Source organism: Notolepis coatsorum (genome assembly GCF_963971535.1).
Source record: "Notolepis coatsorum genome assembly, chromosome: 18".
NCBI lineage: Eukaryota > Metazoa > Chordata > Actinopteri > Aulopiformes > Paralepididae > Notolepis > Notolepis coatsorum.
In genome coordinates, this window is record NC_140182.1 from 53,304,699 (window position 1) to 53,323,965 (window position 19,267).

At 41.2% G+C, this 19,267-nt stretch overlaps 1 protein-coding gene across 1 annotated transcript in view; it reads right to left on the bottom strand.

Moving 5' to 3' along the window:
• The window catches only part of utp4 (UTP4 small subunit processome component), a 77,855-nt gene that overhangs the window by 31,659 nt on the left and 26,929 nt on the right, over positions 1–19,267 (bottom strand). The window contains exons 5-10 of the mRNA XM_084335345.1: positions 14,793–14,882; positions 12,357–12,568; positions 11,836–12,007; positions 7,789–7,880; positions 5,634–5,730; positions 1,911–1,975 (exon numbers count right to left, since the gene is read on the bottom strand). Of these exons, the coding sequence (XP_084191471.1) occupies positions 1,911–1,975; positions 5,634–5,730; positions 7,789–7,880; positions 11,836–12,007; positions 12,357–12,568; positions 14,793–14,882 (728 nt within the window). The remainder of the gene's footprint in view (positions 1–1,910; positions 1,976–5,633; positions 5,731–7,788; positions 7,881–11,835; positions 12,008–12,356; positions 12,569–14,792; positions 14,883–19,267) is intronic.

A 19,267-nucleotide genomic window follows, 5' to 3' on the forward strand; every position in this document is an offset into this window, starting at 1 on the left:
TTCAACCAGGGCGAGGCTCTGGTTTTCTTTTTTTTTGTTTTTAGTGGGGCGACAGAGTTTAATACAGATAACAGTGCATCATTGAGATTTTCTACCATTTTATTTAAAGAGCTGTCATGATTATGTGGTTCATGTAGTCTTATAAGATTAATGAATTTTGATTCAGCCTTGTCATTTAGGAGCCTTTTTTGAACAGTGATTTCTTTTTTTGTTTTAGAAAGGGTTATTTGTGTATCAAAGAATATACAGTGATGGTCGGAGAGAGGTAATTCAGTTATTGAGAAATGTTTTATGCTTAGCCCAGTTGTTGTTATGACTAGGTCTAGTGTATTTCCAAGCCTGTGAGTTGCATTTGTTATATGCTGTGTTAGATCAAAGCTATCCAGCAGATTTCTGAGTTCTATGGTTCGGGAGTCTGTTTTCTTATTAAAGTGGATGTTCAGGTCTCCATTTAGGATCACCTTATCGTATCCGGTAACACATAATGAAATCAGTTCAGAGAGTTCCTGTATAAATATTGGTGAGTGTCTAGGCGGGCGATATATTGTGACGATAATGGTTGATTCTGTTTTGAGTTCAATGGCAAGGTACTCCATCGACATGAACTCACCTAGTTCTATGATTCTAAACAAGAGCTTTGAGGAGAAAATTACAGCAACACCTCCTCCTCTTCTGTTTTTTCTCTGTATTTGATGAAAACTATAGTCTGGTTTTAAGACCCCACGGGAACCCTGCACTAATCACGGCCTTGTATCAGCTTTGGCCAACTAGCTCTTTGCTCCCAACATTCAGAACATTTCCAAATGTAATAACTGGATGAGAGGAGAACATAAAAGATACATCTTATCGTATCACTGCTATTAGATGAAAACCTTGTGACTCCAGTTTTGGATTTCCTGCTGATGACCAATCTCACTGTAAGTGTAACATTAGGTGGACCAAGTATTTCTGAGTTTTGAGTGAAGCAAAATTATATGAAAATGCCTATATGCAATGATGATGACTGCGGATTGGCTGGAAGAAGCGATATTAGCGATATATATATATATTATTTATACAACAGGTAGTTCCGACGACGCATTGTGATTGGTCGAGAGCGTTCTAAACAGCGAGTATATCATGAATATACCACTGAGCTGGCTTTAGAATGTTGTAGAAAGTTTCAACTGCCATTCATCAAACGGAAACTGTGTCAACATGACCTACTCCGCGGACGTTACATTCGATTGAACGTACCCGTTAACCATAAACGAGTGGATAGATAAAGAGGACGGGCCTACATCTAGCGGTATTCAGAAAAACAGCATTATTAGACATGCCAATCCAACGAAAGATAAACTGGATGCGCTGGAGAAAAAAGCTGCATTGAAATTAACAGCACCAAGTCGACGGCCTGGGCATTGAACTGGCCCAACTCCCACTGTCCAAGGTGCTGTGCTGATCGCCCAAGGTGCTGATGACTTTCTCCGACTTTCACTTGCATTAGACTAATATGTCATTAGTTTGAGTTGCCAAGCTTGTTGATAGCCTACTCCATTTGAAATTCCATAGCAACGAGACATCTTTAGGAACTATTTTTCTATGCAAAGTTCACTGAAATCGATATAAAAGACCCTAGAATTGTCTATATTCATCCTATATTTTTCCCGATGCAACCTGCTGTATAAAAGCAATAATACACTCTAGCTTTGCTCTCGTGCCTGCGGGTGCATCACAGCCGTGGCAATATTCATGACATACCACACCAATCAAAAAACCAATGGACAGTAATACCTTTCGTAAATGTTCTATCCGTTGACGGATCAATGTAGCTGTACATACTGTTGCTGGTCTGGATTGGTCCTCTGAGCTAATGTACTTGGTGGATGCTTGATCACTACCACGGCAAGCCTAGCGACTATAGTACAGACCTTGGACTTCAGGTGAATCAGCTTCTCCGGTTTCCTCTTCACAGGCAGAGTGTCTCCTGGCTTCCCTGTTAACACATAAAACTGTCATTTTAGCTGCTAAGCCAATAGAGGCCAGTCACTCACTTCCCACTACGCTCAACCTCCTGCAGCTGTGTGTCCTTGGCTGCACATGTCAGTGACCGTTGCTATGACTGTAGGCTAAAGTCCAAGTTAGACTCCTGCGTCAAATTGATGACGTGGACAAGGTGTAGGTATGACAGCCCATGCAAGTCTAATTCGGCCTTTATGGTCCTGATATTTGGCCATGGCTATGTCCATAGACTTGCAGTATGTTGTTTAAGGACTGCAGGCTTGTCTTCAAAGAGCTTTAAGCGGCCAGCAAGATTTTGTTCAATACCTGCCACGCAGTGTGGTGGAGACTATTGCTGTGTGTCAAATTCCTCAGTACCTCCACAATCAAGACATAAGCTAATAACCATACTATCCTACTTACTTTGAGATTCAAGATATTTATTTGTCATATGCACAGTTAATAACCAGGGATGTGATTGCGCCTTAAGAAAGAAACCTGAAAATCTTCTAAATTATTATTATTTTAATTTTTTTTGCAACCAGCCGGTTGGCCGACACCACCCTTCAGGATGATAAGAGTACTGGCATCAGCAAGCGACAAACATATTTGAAAGAATGAACACATTCTATTGATTGAATTGTTCACAGGGAAGAGGAAGGTGGGAGAGGACAGGGACAAAGAATTTATCAAATATCTCAGTGACCCCCTAAAAAATTTAAAGGGGGTCATCTTGACCCCTCCCAAGTCATCCTGGCTCAAATACTAACGGTAGGACCTTAACTTTTCTTCTTTGCAACCAGATTGTGCAACACCTGTAACCGCCTCCTCTGGAAGTCTTGCCTACTGCGAAGGGCTGTAGTTGGACTAATGGACTCTTTTGCTTTTCTTTTGCGCTCAGGTCGATTTTGAGAATGAAGGTGGTGACATTTCTCCATCTCAGCTTCTTGGTTATGTCTAGGTTGGCTTCTGTACCTCATGCTTGAGAGTTTGATGTTTCTACAGAGCTTCACATTAACTGGACAATGCTTGCTCTCCCTTGAGTAGTGTTGAGTGGCAGACTGCTGCACTGCTTGCAAGTAACCTTCCCTGGTTGGTCAGTTTTACAAAAGCAATCAGTGTTAGTGTGTTTCCTAGTGTGTTGACGTCTTTACAGCATCTCGCGCCACTCAACACAACTGCTAACATTATCGATAGCCAATGAAAATCTGTTATGCAAGAATAGCAGGTCTGATAAAAGTTGCTTTCGCGTTTTTTTTTTTTATTGTTATAAAAAAGTTTTATGAATATTTTTGTATCATGATTTTAGGTCAGAAAAACGGGAAATCCGGTTTAAAACAGAGAAATCACATCCCTGATAAACTCTTAAGCCCAACGGGTACTGGGCTGAAATGAACCTCTTAACACATTCCTGGCCAACCACGTATATATACGCGTTTCGGATCCAACGGTTGAAGGCCAACCAAGTATATATACGTGTTAAGGTTGTTTTGGCTTTTATTCCATTTTAATATCCTACTCAATGTCACAGAGCGGCACTGCAGATTTACCCTACTCTTGGGATTCGGAAAAGTGCATTACCGGCCAGATCCTGGTAGGGGCGCTGTCTCGATAATGCAGTGTTCCCTGTGGCAGAACGGATGACGTTTTTTTTCATCCTGCAGTGAATTTTCCTGTTAGCCTGAAGCTATGCCTGTAGCCTGTAATACTTTTTGGGACGCTGAATTCAGTATGCAGTAAAGGAATATAGCATCAGCCAATGGACATATCGATCTACCAGATGGCGATCGATAACTGGGAAATCCTTTTTGGGATCCAACCAGCCCACGGTAAGAGCTTTTTCACGTAAATTTCATGCTGATCAGGCCTTGCTTTGATAGCCAAACAGCCGATCAGCGAATGAGGCTAATGCCGTTATTGGTAATCAATAATCAGAAACAACGTCCCGCGCCCCCCCCCCCTTTCATGCAGACATTTCATAAAGCTACACTACGCAGCTCACGCCAGCCTCTGTCAAAGCTTATTGAAAATATTCTTTGCAAACAATTCTGACGTTATTTTTGTGATTATATCTCAAGGGGTCGAACAAACCTTAACGTTATTGCCATAAAATACAATGGTGTTTGTTTCTTTACCTTTCTACGTCTAGAAAAAAACGTCTCAATCTGATGAAATATGGCGGAGCAATGGACATTATAAAAAAGTAACTGTACTTACAGTATATTTCATTCACGGTCTTTGCTGCCCTGTAACGGGCGCCTGGTTGTACTAAATCCAGATTGAGCTCTGCCATTGGAAAGAGATTTGGCCCCATAGATGTATGACTTGGCCATAATAAGATAATTTATAGGCCTGATATTCTATATTCATATTTCAAATTGCATGCGTTTCATGTTCGTCACTTTCTCCTAGATGATTTACATAACGTCCAACGGCCCTCATACGGGCTGTCATGCGTGGCGGCACTTTGCGCTCATATGTCGGCTCAGGGCTAACGGAACGTAGGCCAAGTGCGTCCACATTTTTATAGGATTCTATCACATTTTCATAACAATAGCACCCTGCGCCGTTTTCATTGTGGTTTCTTACAAATTAACGATGCTTTATCTTGTCCTTTATATGCCGATTATCATTAGAATCTTAAATTGTACCATATGTCCCCCTTTAGACAACATATGTAATGCTACCAGCGCACTTTTGTTAAGATAATTAGTTGGCCATTCGCGGTCGCTATACCGAGGTTGCAGTAATAGTTTAACGCTGTTCAGATCACGTCGGAGAATATAGACCCATCCCAGTGACCTGCGACCTGTGCTAACGCTCTTGGGAAATGCAGTGTTGTAGTTCTCAAAATTTTCAGCCTTTAATTTTAAACCAATGCTGCCATCTACTGACAACAAAAAAGTGTTGTCTAATCGTCACCTTGAGAGCCACTTCCGTATACAGCGCCGCCCCAAACCCATTCTAGAGATTCCCACTTTTTGCTGGGAGTGGGGCGTGGCCGTATTTGGTCCCAGACAATAAGAGTGGCTGCAATTGGTCACCGTGACGTTACATTTTCAGCTGATAATCCAATACACCGTTTGAAAGTTGAATTTGCCGCCTTTTGATTGCAACCACGCGTGCTTCGGGTCTCAAGTTACAAGACGATATATCCGGCGAGCGTCATTTGACAGGCCACTTCCGGTTCTGAACTGACCAATCACCGCTGATGGCCTTTGTCCTGACTCAAGCGTCAGAATGAATAGAAATGGTCAGCCATTTTGGACAATCACGCTGTACAATACACACACATTACAAAAACCTTTCTACAAAACTAGTTTGGACTGTATGACTATAAGACTTCAGGCTATGGAACCGTTGTTTTCCAGCTCCTACCTCTCACCTGGAAGGCCAAAAACAGGAATCTGGCAACAAGTCAACACAAAAGTAAGGAGAAAATATTTTATTTCAGTGTGTTCAAATCTCTGTTTCTCTAATACATTAGCACTCAGTGATTTTTCTTTATTGCTTTAGCAACGTAAGAATGTTACCTTTCAAGAGACCAGACCCATGCATGTGCTATACATATAAAGCTAAGCCAAAAAAAGGTATGCAAATCGCTTTCTGCAAAATGGGGTGTATGCTTAATAAGAGGTTAAATAATGTCTCACCATGTCCGTCGCTCTCTCCCAGCCTCCACAGCTCTAGATGACCAGGGAACTGGAAGAGCAGCATTCCTGTCTTCTTCCCACAGGACACCAGGCTTCTCTACAGACCAGACGAGACAGGACTGACATCGTAAGGGGACATTGTAAAGATGACACTACTTTTTCACTGCAGAGTATTAAACGTTCAGTATTGGTGGATGCAGAGTACCAATTCATCGCTTTTATTGAACAGTATAGGGTGGCCAACCAGTCAGAGATTAAGAGCCACAAAAATGACTGTGGTACCACAAAGAGCCACACTATACCAACGTTTCTCAACCTTTTTTTTCAGTCACGGCACCCTTCATGTGTTTATAGGTCTCACCCTCTGAAGTTGCTAATGTCTTTTTTATTTGGGCCTCACAGGGTTAAAAGTACCCGGTGAGACACCCGGTTGCAAAATTACAAAATCATGTTTAGCCATTAATAAAAATAATAATAATAATCTGTAAATGTTTATTTAAAAAATGTTAAGCACATGTATAGTCCAAACGTTGGTCCTGTTGTTCAGCCTCACAATGCTATTTGATAGTAGATGTGTTTATATGTCCCACCCTCTGAAGTTGCTAATGTCTTTTTAATTTGAGCCTCACAGGGTTTAACCTCTTATGCCCGAAATATACAGTAAAAGTGTATATTTTCAGCATTACATTTGTTTACCAATGATTTTAAATGTTATTAGTGAAATATAAGATTATAGAAATCTCAGGGCATTGAGTCGGAAAAATCGCCGCATATTGACAGGAGGAAGTGGAGCAGCCAAAAGTGAGTGTAGTCTTTTGAAGGAAGAGACTCTGGGCTTTCGAATTTCGGAAAAACTACCCTACCCAGCTCACACCAGCCCCTGTCAATCATCTGACTTCTGGACTTCTTATTTTTTGGGATTATCTCCCACAAACCTGAACGTTATTGCCATAAAACAGAACGCAGTTAGTTTCTCTACCTTTCTGTGAACGTCTAGCAAAAAACGGTGTTGCAATATGATGAAAAATGGTGGAGAAATTTACATTATAAAAAAGATGGCAGAATTCAGTACTGTATCTACAAAACCTGTTTAATCATCTTCCCTTTATTAATTTGCTTAGATTTTTCAGGTCTGGTAAATTTTAGCATGGTGTTATTCAGTCAAAGATAATTTTTTTTTTATAAATATAATTGATATTCTCCTTTGGTTCATTACAATTTACTCAAGCCTATTAACAGACGGCACTATTTCTGACACTGGGAATACATTCCCTGAGATCCATACATGTCCCTAGATTCAGATACCAAGAACATGCAAATAGCCCATTTAAAAAAAAATCTGTGAATGTTTATTCTACATCCTTGTGGAATGAGTGACATACAAAAAAATATATATATATATAATATATATATTTTTATTTTATGGATGAAAGAGCCACACATTGACAGGCAAAGGAGCCACATGCGGCTCACGAGCCGCGGGTTGGCCACCCCTGGTATAGACCATCAGTTTTACTGAACAGTATCAGGGTATTGTTTCAACAAATAAAATGTAAGACCTATTTAATACCAATTACTTTTATCATATCATCACACACATTATGGTAACTGTTTCATGTTATTTTCTGTATGTCTGTCCATTATGTACATATTTTTCTTGTCAAGTCACTTTGCTTTGTTTTCTAGCACGTTAGACTTGACATCAGATTTTAACCCTCTAAAGCCTGGACACATAGTGGTATATTTTTGCCAATTCTGACCTTATTTCTTAAGTCAATATCAAATGTTTGGTATGATTCAGGGGAACCTACCCTTTATTTCTAATTCAGTGTAAAGTCACATATATACATTTTGTCTGAGCATACAATATTTGAAATAAAAAAAAGAACACCCAGTGAAAAAACCTTGTTGAATAACACCATAATATACCAGGGAAATAATGTTTTTTCAACATGGAAAGTTATATTTAGGCGTCTTGAACCTCCATGTGAAATATGGTGCAAATACACCTTTTCCTCAGCGAGTGATTGTTCTGGGAGTTTTTAACAGACGATGTGAAAATACATACATACCGTACATACATGGCTGGATGTACCGAACCATGAAGTCGCGGGACAAATACACGTACCGTTACACACCTAGTTTCTATACTCACGTGTGGGAAAAGGATTTTGTGCTGGGCTGATTCTCGGGTGTTCTTCTCCACTTTCTCCAGCAAGGGTCTCACATACAGCTGAGTGTCCATACCTGGGATAAACCAGAGATTTGAAAATGTTGCAAGTATGACCTGCTAAATTCTAGGGGTGAGGCGGGGGGGAATTAATACAGCGGACAATATTTTATGTGCTGATATGATATCAATACAGTATACAAGTATCAATATAAAAAAAATAAGTTTCCATGACAATCCAAATTTGCTGCAATAGAAATTTGTGAGCAGACTGAAAATGTCATCTTCTGATGATATATCTTTCTTGCAGATGTTGACAAAGCTTAATTAAATCATAATTTGCAGCTGTAAAAAGGTTATATATTGCGATATTACAATATCGTGACTCTAACGTGGGAACTTTGGTGATTCCCTCGCTTACTAGATTCCACATGGAATTAGACAAAGTAGGACTAATCTAGTTTAAATGGGGCTCAAACAACACAACGCAGAAACTTCACGGAACCACAGGTGACGAGTTGATTACTGGCTGAGAACACGATTATCCAACAGCTGGGTCGTTTTTAGTTTTTTGAAATTTCAACGCTCATTCAAAATGGCGGATAATCACTTGGCGTTTTTTCTTTTATTCAATATTTTTAGTGCTGTCAGGCGATTAAAAAAATGTATCTAATTAATTAATCACATTTTTTATCGCATAACCATTCTGCTATTCTATAATCATATTTCAAATTGCATGTGTCCAGATGGCAGAATTCAGTACTGTATCTACAAAACCTTCTGTTTAATCATCTTCCAGTTATTCATTTGCTTAGATTTTTCAGGTCTGATCAATTTTAGCATGGTCTTATTCAGTCAAAGATAAAAAAAAAATGTATTGATATTCTCATTTGGTTCATTACAATTTACTCAAGCCTAGTAACAGACACAGTATTTCTGACACTGGGAATACATTCCCTGAGATCCATAGATGTCCCTAGAATCAGATACCAAGAACATGCAAATGGACCATATTAAAAAAAAATCTGTAAATGTGTATTCTACATTCTTATGGAATGAATGATAAAATAATCATTATAATTTTTTTTTATATAATACATTTTGAGTTAATTTTCATAACGCGATCATTTGCTGTGTAATTAATTTATCTAATTAACGCGATAAACTGACAGCCCTAAATATTTTTATTCATTATATCTTCACGGACCTTGGTGTTCCCATAGGGCAGTGCTTCTCAAACCTTTTCTGTCAGGCCCCCCTTTGGCAGACCAAAATATTTTGGGCCCCCCCCTCGCCCCAACAAAATAGTCATGAAATGGGCCATGTTTAAATTTATTGAAATAACACCAATATCGTGACCTTTCAAATTGACAACACCTTGCCTCGCTGTGAAACAGCACTGCAGAATAGTCAGCTCCCATCTCCTCACACAGCACAGAGAACAAGCGCGCTTTCAGGGGTCGGGTTTTGATGAAATTTACCACGTTTATAACTTCTGTCAAAACCTCATTGAGCTCAGGGCTAAGCTGTCTTGACGCTAGCGCCTCTGTGAATTTACAGTGTGTCCATTTGCACGTTAGGCGAGACCCCCTTGATGAGCGCCTGTAGCGCCCTCCTTTTCCCTGCCATGGCCTGCGTACCGTCAGAGAAAAAGCCCACACAGTTCTCCCATTTCAGTCCATGTTCTGTCAGGTAACTGTCAATCATTTTGAAGAGCTCATCAGCTGTCGCTCTGTTTGACATATTTGCAAAACAGCAGATCTTCACTGGGAATTTACAAAGCGAACATAGGAAATAAGCAAACAGTCTTTATTGCTGTCAGTATTTGACAAGGCAACACGCATGTCATCCTCAAGGCTCAACTAGGCCATATATTTTGTTTTCAGAGCTGTCATGGATGAAAAGCCAGCTTCACACAGATATGTGGTGCTGAATGGTATCAACACCTTAACTGCTGCATCATGAGATACTTGGTACTCAGCACCACACTCTGAAACTAGCTCTCCAGGTGGTATCAGATGAGATTTCAATGAGTTCTTCCAAGAGTTTGGATGGAGATGTGTCAGGAAGCTTTGTCTCAATGTTGTCTGTAAAGTTTATTTTTTATCCAGAGTAACTTGGTGATCCTTTTCCGTGTTTTATTAAATAATGATTTTCAGATTTTGAGAAATGGTCAAACTTATCCAAATATGGTATTTTCATGGAGAACAGTGCAGCTGCAACAGATAGCACTTTAGTGATAATTTTCTGTAATAAAAAAAAAAAAATCTCAAGGCCCCCCCCGTCATGCCTCTGCCCCTCGCGGCCCACACTTTGAGAAACACTGCCATAGGGAATCATTCTGAGATCGCCAAAGTGCAATACCGGCCGCATCCTGCTCGGTGGCAGTATCGCCCACCCTTTGAAACCTTATTTCTCACCTTGTGTTACATTTAAACCCCTCCGGGCAAAGAATTAAAAAGTAAATCGCTTCATCCGACCACTTCGAAACGCATCTAGCACACTATCCATAAATTGTGCCAAATTATGTCCGGGACCAGATGGACATCAATACTGGAAATCACAATCAGACAATTATAATACTCTTTTTGGAATAACCCCAATCAAAGGTAAGGACTATATGATATCAATTTCACCTTGATCCTACAATGTTTTCATATCGATCCAGCCGATCAGCATGTGTGGTGTTCAAAACTATGCTGTCAAAGCATAAAAAAGAAAGAAAAAAAAAAGAATATAGATATAGATATAGCTCTCCAAACATAGTGACGCACAGTGAAAGTAGGCTATGGAAACCTGGCGCGTTGGCTACAAGGATAAGGCTAATGGCTGGCGCCCAATGTGTTAACACTTTAACTGCCGAAAACGCCGGAACTCGTCATTCCCCGCCATGCTCAAGTTGCCGAGGACGCCGGAACTAGTCTTTGATATCAATATTTCAAAAATCTGTGATCGGAATCATATTTCCCCTCTGCAGCCTTGACACACAGTTCTGATCTCCTCTCAATCCTCTAGCGGTTCAAGAGCGCCATCTGGTGGCCGATCGAAAAACCGGATGTCAACCTTTAACCCGGCAGGACTCACTCCATATGTGGTCCGGGCACTCGCTAATGTTAGAGAGACTCAGTCTTCACACAGTGAACATCGATCGGTGGAAATAACTCTAAAAAAACAACAAGATTTGGACGTATATACTATTATACAACCTGGAAATAGATCCGGTATTTCGACATCCCATAATTGAAAACTGTCTACTCCACGCTGATCGCCCAACGGCCCGAGGAGACTGGGGTGAGTTTTAGCTTTATATTCTAACGTGTTCTTTACTAACTGCTATGATGAACATATGACCCACATTAGATGAATGGTATAACGTTGCCCACGGAATTATAAACGCGCCCTCGCCCATCCGGTCAACATCAGATGACGTGTAGTAAATTCTAGAAGTAGGTCCAATAAAAAAAAAAATTCTCGCACAGATTCCTACCAAACTGTATTTCATCATCAATATAATGCATTTGGGGCTATAAATCACGTTCTGGAGAAAGCTGCAGAAAGAGATGAAAACATACTTATACTTTAGACCATATTTTAGTATGAATATGTGAATGAAAAAGTTTAACGTTGTTACACCATGAACAATACATATAGGACCTTGAATGGGCCCTAATAAATGGCAATCTAGCAATAGAATTTAAAAAGTTATAGCCCTGCAAAGAAGGGGAACTTCTCCATGTTAAATAGAGCTGGCAACGGATGGTATATCATGAATTTAACCTTAGGCAATCAAAGTGTTAAGGGGTTAATTATAATTAATTAAAGAATTTTATAAAGAATGTTTCATGTTCTGTCACCTAATAATATATTCCATTAGTTTTCCTGATATTTTAGGTTTTTGCTGTGGTATCGTTTTAGAATCGGTATCGTGATACTTAGGCTGGTATCGAAGTACAAATGTTGGTATCGTGACAACACTAGTAAGTTTATTAATCATGGGAAATTTCACATCACCGTGGCAACCCTACTACTGACCTCCAGAGACTATAGCGGTGGCGGTCTGGGCCAAGGCCCGCACGTCGTGTGTGTGATTCTTGAAGGTCCTGGTTCTGACCCACTCCTTATCTGGTTGGTCCACCGTTGGGGAGAGGAACTGGAACTGGACCACGGTGCCCTCCGATGTCCCGGCCACCACACTGCTCTCATCCTGTCGATCACACACTGGGTCAGTTTCACAGCCATGAGCTTAGTTCTAGACCACAGGGATGAGGTACTATGTTATTATTAAAAGACATGTTGCAGCTTTCATTTTGAAGTCTTGTTGTTGTTGTCGCTAGCAGAACACAGGCTGTTTGATTGACACAGGCCTTTGTTACAAAGCTACAATCTCAGGGAAGATTCAAACATTTTAATTCCAGCTTCCGAAGAAGTTCAAAAGGGAAATACTTCAATAGTGATCAGCATGGGAACAGCCTGACAGATGACTGACTGATGCATTCCAAGCTCTACACAGGCTAATACAGACCGCTGCACTGCAGAGACATTAACACACTCACCTGTGAGACAGACAGGGCCAGGACGTCCCACTTGGTGACCAGGTGCGTTTTGACCAGCGTACCGGTGTGCCCGTCCCATACCTGGACCTTTCCGGCTGAGTCTCCGCTGATGATGGTGTGGTTGGACAGGAAGGCCAGGCTCCACACCACCACCTCCCGGCTCTTGGACACTCCCACACCTCTCTCCACCAGCAGCCTGTGGGTGGCGCGGCCTGAGTGCAGCCACAAGGCAGAGGGGGAGTCTCGTTGTAACAAGGGTTCCCAAACATTCTTTTGCTGATCGAATTTTCCATGACTTTCTCATTACAAATACACCAATTTCCATGACCTAGTGCAGTGGTTCTCAAAAAGGTTAAGGAAAATGTATTTGATCCCAGGAACCTTTATCAGAGAGGATTTATTTAGCTTGATAATGATTTAGGGCTGGGCGATATGGCCAAAAACGTTATCGTGATAAAATAATAAAATAATTTTCATATAACTCGATAATTATCGTCGATATACATTTCTGTCAAGTTTAATTAACTTCTTATGGCCGGCGGTCGACGGGCTATTCATACTCACTTGTTTTGCTGCAATAGAACCAACGAAGAGTCGAAGACGTCATTACGAGACGAGTTGGAGCCGTCGCGTGTCAAGCCAACCCTTTGAGAAGCGTTGTGGTCCCGGCTTGAATTCTCCATGAATGTGTCCAAGTCCATAATCCATATAAATCCATTTTGTTATATCCAACACAGTCTGAATGAATGTTTCTTTCGAGTTGATGTCGTCATCAGTCCGCGCACATTCTTCTATGCAGTAATCACAGCCCAGTGCATAGATTATTATATTCCACCAGGGGGCAACCTACCGCCACTGGATTATATACATGTTGTTTGGTCCAAGCTTGGAAAATCGATATATCGAAACTTTGCGACCACGTTTCATGTTTATTTCGAGGAAATAATTTATCGCGATGATTATCGTTATCGTTTTATCGCCCAGCCCTAATTTAGTCGATAATTCCTGTCTATATTGTAGTTGATATAACAGAGGAGAGAGTGAAACCTATGATCAGAATATTCATTTGTATACATTCACTAATAGTGACCTCTAGTGAATACTTTTTTTAGATATTAAACTATTCCCAATTTCACTGGGGGCCCCCTGGAACCCCCATCAAGGACCCCTGGGGGTCCCGGACCCAACTTTGAGAACCACTGTATATTTGTCCGTGCTTATGTTAAAGTGTGATATTTTATTGTAGAATGGCCGATTTGATTTCAATGTCCCCGGCTTCAACTTAAATAAGGAAATGTGTTATTTGGGTTATTATTACTTCAAAGATAACTCTCCTAGCAATCAAGCTTTGAAATGTATCATTTGACTGACAATGAAGAAATGATATTTCTGTAATTGTTTTGTAGATTTATCATTTCCCACACATTTTCCAGGCCTGGAAAACCAATCCCACGACTTTTCCAGGTTTTCACCGACCGTAGGAACCCTGATTAATTCAACATGCTAACTTGTGGCTAGGGGTACTCATTGACCGGACGTATGCTAATTGGTGCTAACAAGCCATTATATTTCAGTTGAGTGAAGTGTCACCTAGGTAAGACAGAGGCAGTACTATTGGGCTCCAAGCCCAAGCTCAGGAAAGCACGGGAGTTTAACATCCAGTTAGGAGCTGTAACCCTAAAACAGCACCAAAAAAAAGTTAAGTATCTAGGCTGTATGATAGACGGGAGCCTAGATGGGGAGGCTATGGCCTCCTAAGTACTGGGAAAAGTCAACGCCCGCACCAGGTACCTAGCTAGGAAAGCCAACCTCCTTGGCAGAGATAGTCTCAGGCTACTAGCAAACGTAGTACCGTCTCTGCCACAGGGTGGTAATGGGTCTTGGCCCTCGCACCCACATAGGGAGGAGTCACCTTCAGGAGCTAAACTGGCTTCCTGTGGAGGCCAGAGTTACCCAGCTAATACTGAACATAGTGCACAATATTATAAACCAAAGGTCCCCTAGATACCTCCAGAACTACTTCACCCCAGTCAACGAATCCCACAACCACAGAACTAGCGCAAGCATAGCAAACCTAAAGCCTGCTTCTTTCCGATCCAAACTGGGCCAGTGCTCCCTTACTTTCTCTGGAGCCCAGGATTGGAACAAGCTGCTTATCCCCATCAAGCAGAGCTCGAGCACAGCTTCAAGAGAAGCGTCAGGAAATGGCTCATGGACAGAATAGAGGAATAGCCCCCTATAGTTTTAATGGGTTTCCAATCAGTTTTTAGTTATTGTTGGGTATAAAATGTTAGCTATAGGTTAGTCTTCTAATGTTTTAAATGTATGCGTTTTGTGTTATTGTCGTGTTTTTGTTGTGGCCTAACAGCCCTTGTGTGTTTTTAATCCATCAATAAAATTAAATCAAATAAAATCAATAATAAGTTAAAAGCTCACCAGACTCAACGTGGAAGACTCTGATCATGTCCATCATGCCAGCAGCAATCAGTGTACCAGAGGGGTGCCAGGATAGGGATATTATACGACCTACAACACAATGAGATAAAGATAAGAAGATAAAACCTTTATTGTCCCTGAAGAGGGAACTGCGTCATCGTCACCAGTACCACACGGCCCCCTGGAATAGTGTGAAGAATGGAAAAAAAGCCAACAAGAATTCAAAAAAAGTTTAGAATAATGATGAATAGCTGAAGCCCAAAAGTAATATATATGTACAGAAATATTTGTTATTAGTGCAGAAATATATTCATATGACAAATGAAAACGACATGTGCACAGCAGGCTACTAAAATTGACAGAATAATTTTTGAGAGATAAGATATTCCTTTATTGATCCCCTTAGGGAAATTCAGGCAGCATAGCAGCATGGGGAGGTAGTAAAAACAAGCAGTGTAAACAATATAACAAGTCAATATAATTAACTAACTAACTGAAATATACAGTATTCACATAAGGTGCAGTATGCATAAGGTAGTGTTATTGTCCTTTTTATGTTCCTAGTAGTTGTAGTTGGATGTCTGGCAGCAGTAGTAGTGATCGTAATGTTTGAGAGAGCATCAGTAGTAGTGTAAGAGCCAATTTGCATGGTTGTATTGCCATATGTTATATTGTATGTATTAGTTTGGTTTTATGTTGAGTTCTGCCATTGTATACATTGTGCCTGCCAAGTTGGGTTTATGGCATCAGTTCCCGTTGCTCACCAGTAGGTGACTTGCCAAGCTACTTAACACATTGTCTGCCAGGCATTGTGCCCATCCTTATGCCCAGTCTTGCCAGTGCTGTAACCCTATGGAGATGTTTACCTTCTTTGCAGAGCTATAACTTTTTAAATATTATAGCTATATCGACATTACTATGGCCCATTCAACATCGGTTATCTATCGTTCCGGATGTGGGAACGTTACATTTTTTCATTCATAGTACATTGTTGTGTTAGTACCGTCGAGAATATAAGTATGTTTTTAAGGTTTTCTGCAGTAATTCCTAAAACGCGAGCCCTGACGCATATGATAGATATCTGCGTTTCTTTCCTATACACGCTATATTAAAAAATTCAAATGTATATGATCGGTATACATTATGCTTCATCATGCGTGAAGAAAGGGGGGGGGGGGGAGTCGTTTATAATTCCTTGATCGTCAGTAGCGTCTTTTCTTACTATGGGTTGATACGTTGGTCAGATGGATTGCCGTGAAATGAATAAACAATCGGGCTGAAAATAACGTTATATTCCTCTTACCGTTCGCCGATGAGACTGGAGGAAAAATATTCCAATTATTTGACATCGATCTGCTAGATCCATTTCCCGTTTGTATGACGCAATAAACGGCGAAATCATATTGATTATTGCGTTTCGAAAGCGATCCCATGCACTCAAGTGTGTATCTAGACCCACGCTACAAGATATTACTGCCGGAGGAATTTCCTCTATGCACCGAGCGCCACTTCCGGTTTGGCTTGGAGTGTAACTCGCCCGACATCCACCAGGCGGCGGTATTGAGGCGTTGCAATATCAGACAGGGTCCAGCTGCAGTTCCGGAGAGAGGCTGGATGAATTATGAATGCCATGGCGAATTTTTTTTATATTGATCGCAAAAAAGAGTTAACTCGTTTCTGGCGCACAACGCATGGCGGGCAATAACGAGTATACTCGTTTTTGGCGTCCAATGTGTTAATGGGTAACGGGACTGATGACCGGCAGAGCCCAATCGTTTTTGACCGTCACGTCGACACGGCGCGTTATCATTGTTTGGTGTATCGTTTTGTTTGTAGTTTATAGTGTTTGTTTGTTCATTTGAAGGTACTAGCGTTTACTTATATTACATACAAATTGTGCATTCAGTAATTCTGTGGTAAAATAAACCCCCATTATTGGAACTGATCTTGTGGACATTCAATCCTTTGACCAGACGAGTATCCAGCACAAGCCACCGACGCGTCAACTTATGTTCTAGCCGGTTTTCAGCCTCCTCAGGGCTTTATAGATTTATTGTTTTGTTTAGTGAAGTTAGTTTAAGCCCTTATAAGTAGTGATCTTAATGTTTGAGAGAGCATCAGTAGTAGTGATCTTAATGTTTGAGAGAGCATCAATAGTAGTGATCTTAATGTTTGAGAGAGCATCAGTAGTAGTGATCTTAATGTTTGAGAGAGCATCAGTAGTAGTGATCTTAACTCATTCAGCACCAATCACGAGTATAGTCGGGTTAAAGGCCAACTTGCAGGTTAAACCCTACTCTGCAATTATGGGTAGTTTACATCATTGGTATCTAATTTCATTATTTATTTTTTCCCATTTGAAGCCGGAAATGCCACTCAGAAAGGGTTAAAAAGGTCCACGCACGAATAACATGCACGGAGCAAATGAAAAAGCTTATCAGACGCTAGCAGGGCCGTGATGTCACTCGAGGCAACTTATGCCTGATCCCCGTCCGGGTCATAGTACTACTGGCTATATGGCTCTGGCTAACGTTACCCCGCTAACGTTAACATTATGTCTACTGTCGTGAACAATTTTAAATCGGGCCATGTAAAAGAGTTCGGGGAACGAGTAAAATGTGCAGGTCCTCTTCTCAGACCTGTGGGGCAAAGCACTGCACGCATCATGCCGGCTAGCAAGCTACACGTCACGGCATGTTGATACGATATAAGCCCCTCGGATAGCACTCGGTGCATCACAGTCACGAAACGGGCTACCATGATAGCTATTAGCTAACTAACGTTAACATTACAAGCTCAAACACCTTATAACTACTACTATTGTCGTGTCCATAAGTTCCCTGGCAGAATACTTGTGAGGACAAAGGTATACAAAGAGGAGAGAACCATTTTAAATCGGGTGATGTTAGGCGTTTCGAGAATGCTGCTACCAAGCTAGCTAACTTAACTACTAACATTATAAACACAATATGTACAACAACACAATGATTTACATTATTACAAATATGGTAACGTGGTTGTGGCTTTTACAAATAGTGGTTAGCTTTAGAGATGAATGGCTATGATCACGGAGCAATAGTGTTTGAGACTAGCTCCTCGGCTAGTAGTAGCAAGGCTCTCTGCTTCCTGCCACTACCTGCTGTGACTCTCGGAGCCCCTCGCTGCCCTGCACCTTGTGTGACGTCATCATTAAGATGACACACGCACGTTATGAACCATGGATTAAAATATGCATGCGTGGAGGTTGTGGTTTGGTCGACAAAATGTTTGATAAAAACACTAAAACTGGGTAAATTTCGCAATTTTTTTTCCCCCTCTTCATGAAAGTCACCGTTGCCCTAGTCACATTGTTTATTGAACAAAAATACAACCTGCAAGTTGGCCTTTAACTCGCCATCGCTTGAGCGCCAATCACGAGTATAGTCTGGTTTTGGTCGTTATCTTTTATTAGCAATATCCATTCATTTTCATCCATCCAGCCTGATGTTATCATTGGGAATGGGTCTGAGCTCGCAAAAGGGCAAATACCGCCCCCTACGCCTTCTGGCTGGTATTGCACTCCACTGGGAATGGTATAGTTCTTTTCTTGATCCTCCAATCACAGCTGTCGCTTACAAGTCAGAGGTAAGCGACAGCTGTGATTGGAGGATCAAGAAAAGGGGCAGGGTTTGAGACAGGTCTATTAGACACTGCCGGTGTTCTGCTGCCGGCGATGACAGGGGGCGGAGCGACGAGCGGAGCCAGAACGCAGCCAGAACCAGTGTTGCGAGTCGATGTAAAATGAATTAGGTATATTGTTAGTAAGTTAGCCATGTAATAAGCGGGATAATGTATAGCTATACTCGATCATTGTCGCAAAATAATTGACCTTCACTGACGTTTAAAACACCTCGCCGAGGCGGCTCGGTATTTTAAACTCTGTGTCGGTCAATTATTTTGCGACAATGACCTCGTAGCTATACATTATCCCTTACATAGTTACACGTTCAATAACATCAGCGTATTTACCGGACCATAGCAAGGCAAGCATTACTCAATTCATATCTCAGTTCCTTCCTTTGCTCAGAGCGTGCCGAGTTGTGCCCATTCTGTGGTCTGTTAATAAAGTTTTCAATCAGACAAGTGTATAGAACGAAGGGCTTTTATTATAACATTCGTTGCAGTAAAATCATTATGCCTCGTTTAGTCCTTGTGGAGCGCTGGTAGTCCACTCCGGCGGGGAGCTAACGTTATTAGCCTTGTTGTGAGGCGTGATGTAACAGCGATACCGCGGTAATGCAGTAACCGCGGCAGCTCTAATGTCAACACAGCTCCTTAACTAAACTAACTACTTTAAGCACTGAACTTGAAGAGGTTCTATACACGTACTTCACGGTGGTGAAAGTAGGGAAGGAGCTGGTAGTATGGCCATGACCCCGCTTATATGTGGGCGTGGTCAGGCAGGTGTGGTGCGTGCACGTGGTTGAAAGTTTTCA